Source organism: Gymnoscopelus braueri (genome assembly GCF_963280865.1).
Source record: "Gymnoscopelus braueri genome assembly, chromosome: 13".
NCBI lineage: Eukaryota > Metazoa > Chordata > Actinopteri > Myctophiformes > Myctophidae > Gymnoscopelus > Gymnoscopelus braueri.
In genome coordinates, this window is record NC_137615.1 from 6481161 (window position 1) to 6484130 (window position 2970).

The 2970-nt window shown below is 38.0% G+C and overlaps 1 protein-coding gene across 1 annotated transcript in view; it reads right to left on the bottom strand.

Annotated features, from left to right (window-relative positions):
• Window positions 1-2885: 2885 nt before the first annotated feature.
• Window positions 2886-2970, bottom strand: part of LOC308099369 (beta-1,3-galactosyltransferase 2-like) — a gene marked incomplete at both ends in the record, with an annotated part of 19049 nt that continues 18964 nt past the window's right edge. Inside the window, one exon of the mRNA XM_080448113.1 lies at window positions 2886-2970. This exon is cut by the window's right edge and continues 761 nt beyond it. Within this exon, the coding sequence (XP_080304239.1) occupies window positions 2886-2970 (85 nt within the window).

Sequence of the window (2970 nt, forward strand, 5' to 3'; positions counted from 1 at the left end):
CACGCACACGCACCGCACACGCACACACGCACACGCACACGCACACGCACACGCACACGCACACACACACCTCGCCTCTCAAGAATCAATCAAACGCTTATTATATCTGGGTCACCCACATAACCTGGACAACTCGATGTAATCCACATGTCTAGCCGTCTATGACGTTCAGTGGTTGTTGTATGAACATAACATTAATACAGTGAAAGATACTGTATACTGTTGGTAGACAAAATGCATTCTGCTATAAGGTGTTGATTTTCACAGCACATTTTGATTTCGTTTTTTATCATCATAGTCTTTTGAATAAATTCAATTTAGTTTTAGTCACCTGAAATGTTTTAGTTTTTGTCTAGTTTTAGTCGACTAAATATCATAAGATTATAGTCGACTAAATCTACAGTTGGTTTAGTCGACTAAAACGTTTTTTTTTTTGGCGGTGCCTTGATGGCGTCGTAATGGCTGATTTTACACGTGGTTGCATGCTGAAAATAGCCAATCTACAAGCTCACAACGTGTCGCGAGCTTGTAGATCTGCTATTTTCAGAGCGCGACATAGCGCTAATTACTTAAACACATAAATTACTTCTTCTCCACTTGTCCCTATCTAACATTTTAGTCTAGTTTTTAATTGTTGACGAAATTGTCAATATATTTAGTCTCAGTTTTAGTCATCATAGCTTAGCTTTTATTTAGTTTTCGTCAGTGAAAAAAGGTAGTCGACGGGCATTTTTCGTCATAGTTTTAGTCGACGAAATCAACACTGTTGCTATGCTGCCACCAAAATGTGGAATGCCCTACCAAAACCCATTGAAGATCGACTCAAACTCTAACTCTAACTCTCTAAACTACCCAAACTCAAAACAAAACTTTAAAAAAATTAAATAATAATAGTTGTTTATTTTGACGGGAAACCACATATTAATGAATAATGCAATCAATGTAATGTAACTATACCGGATTTAGCAAAGATGCACATTTTCCGCAGTCTGCACAAAAAGTATATATAAAAACAAGCAGGCAATGGAGTACCATATTATATTACATTAAACAGGGAAAACAAAGCATAAATACAAAAAAGAGGTAAAAAACAGGTACAAAAGGAGGAATGGCTGACCATCTTTATATACATTTGCCTTAATTCCATGACCTGTTTATCCGCACCCATACTGTGATTGGCTAGGCCTGGTCGACGTGGCGACTGTGACCAGCCCCCCCCCCCCCCCCCCCCCCCCCCCCCCCATAAGGCTATTTCATAAACACAAATAACTAGGACATTGTGTAAAATACAAAAGCCAAATTTCAATTTAGGCATTTAGCAGTTGCTCTTATTCCAGTGCGATTTACAGTAGATAAACACAAACTGGAGTTAAAATACCTCTGAAAGAAATTCCATTCACATGGCACGTGGCTGTTGCAAGTGCATTGTGCACGCATGTTCGTGTATGTACAGTCATGTTATTCTTTGCTGTACCATGAACTTAATAAACTGGTTTCTGCACAAATCTAGGGATTAATGCAACACTCCTTTACCTGAATCCTGCATCCTTCTAACAATACACAGAGTGCTGTAACATCTTCTTTGCTTGAGATTACTATAATGTCAACTCTGACCTTGAAATAATTTTGTATTTACATTACTAAGGGAATGTTTGGACCCAAAAAAGAATGGATTCTGTCTTACCCAAGGTGTGATGACAGTTTGTTACCGGAAAGCCAAGTACGGATTTTACTGACTTCAGAACTGAGAGCTTCCACAACTTGCATTTCTGACCTCGCCCGAAACCAGGATTGCTGAGTCATCAGCGAACAAGAACAACTTGCAGTTACAGTACAGGCTGCTTTCATGCTCTGTAGCCAATGATAGTAAAGCCCCAGAGGGGACCTTTTTGAAATGAATACATTTAAATTGTGTCCAATCTGTAAGGTAGAGTATGTTAATACAACATAACTCATATAATTGGGATGGTTGTATTTTGTCTGCTCTTCTATTGAGACATTTAGATTGTGTCAAAGGTCATGTCTCACCTAGACACAGGATCTGACAGGAATTTTGACCTGATGGTCAAGACTCTTGCAAATGAAACCGGTTCAAATCCAGGCTAGAAGAGGAAAGTTACATAGTGCTGCTTTAGCTAAACAACAACTATTTTGTATGGTAAGCTTAGAAAAGTATATCACACACCATATCCACGCCTGTAACTTACCAGCAAAAATCATAATCATAATACAATCTAATTTTAATAATTGTGGTAACCAGAGGTGGAAAGTAACTAAGTACATTTACTTAAAGGAGGAGTTCACCCCAAAAAACAATCTTATTTTCTATCAATTACACACCCCATGAAGCCTTCATGGATTTATTTTTGTTTTTGTGGCATTCCTAAAACAATAATTTGATGACCGTGTGTATTTCTGGTAGGAGACACAAATAATCTACTTTGTGTCTCCTACCGGATACATTAGCCGGTAGGAGACGGGAATCAAATTATTAGCTTAGGAATGTGACAAAAACAAAAAATAATCCATGGATTCAAGGCTTCATAGGGTGTGCAATTGATAGAAAATAACTAATTTTTTGGGTGAACTCCTCCTTTAAGTACTGTACTTAAGTAAAATGTTGAGGTATTTGTTCTTTTACTTCTACTCCACTACATTTCTGATCCAAATATTGTACTATTATTGTACTACTATATTGTACAAATGTTTTACTTTTGGTACTTTAAGTACATTTTGATACCAATACCTTTGTACTTTTACTCAAGTACATTTAGAATTCCGGACTTTTGCTTGTATAACAGAGTACTTCTACATTGCAGTATTGATACTTTTACTTAAGTAAAAATTTGAGCACTTTTTCCACCACTGGTCATCAGTCCCCAGCCCTAGGCGTTGATGCAGGGGTTGTTCTGCAGGTGGTGCCAGTTCTTGAGCAGCTCGCCGGGTCGAACCCAGTGGGTCGTGATCAGG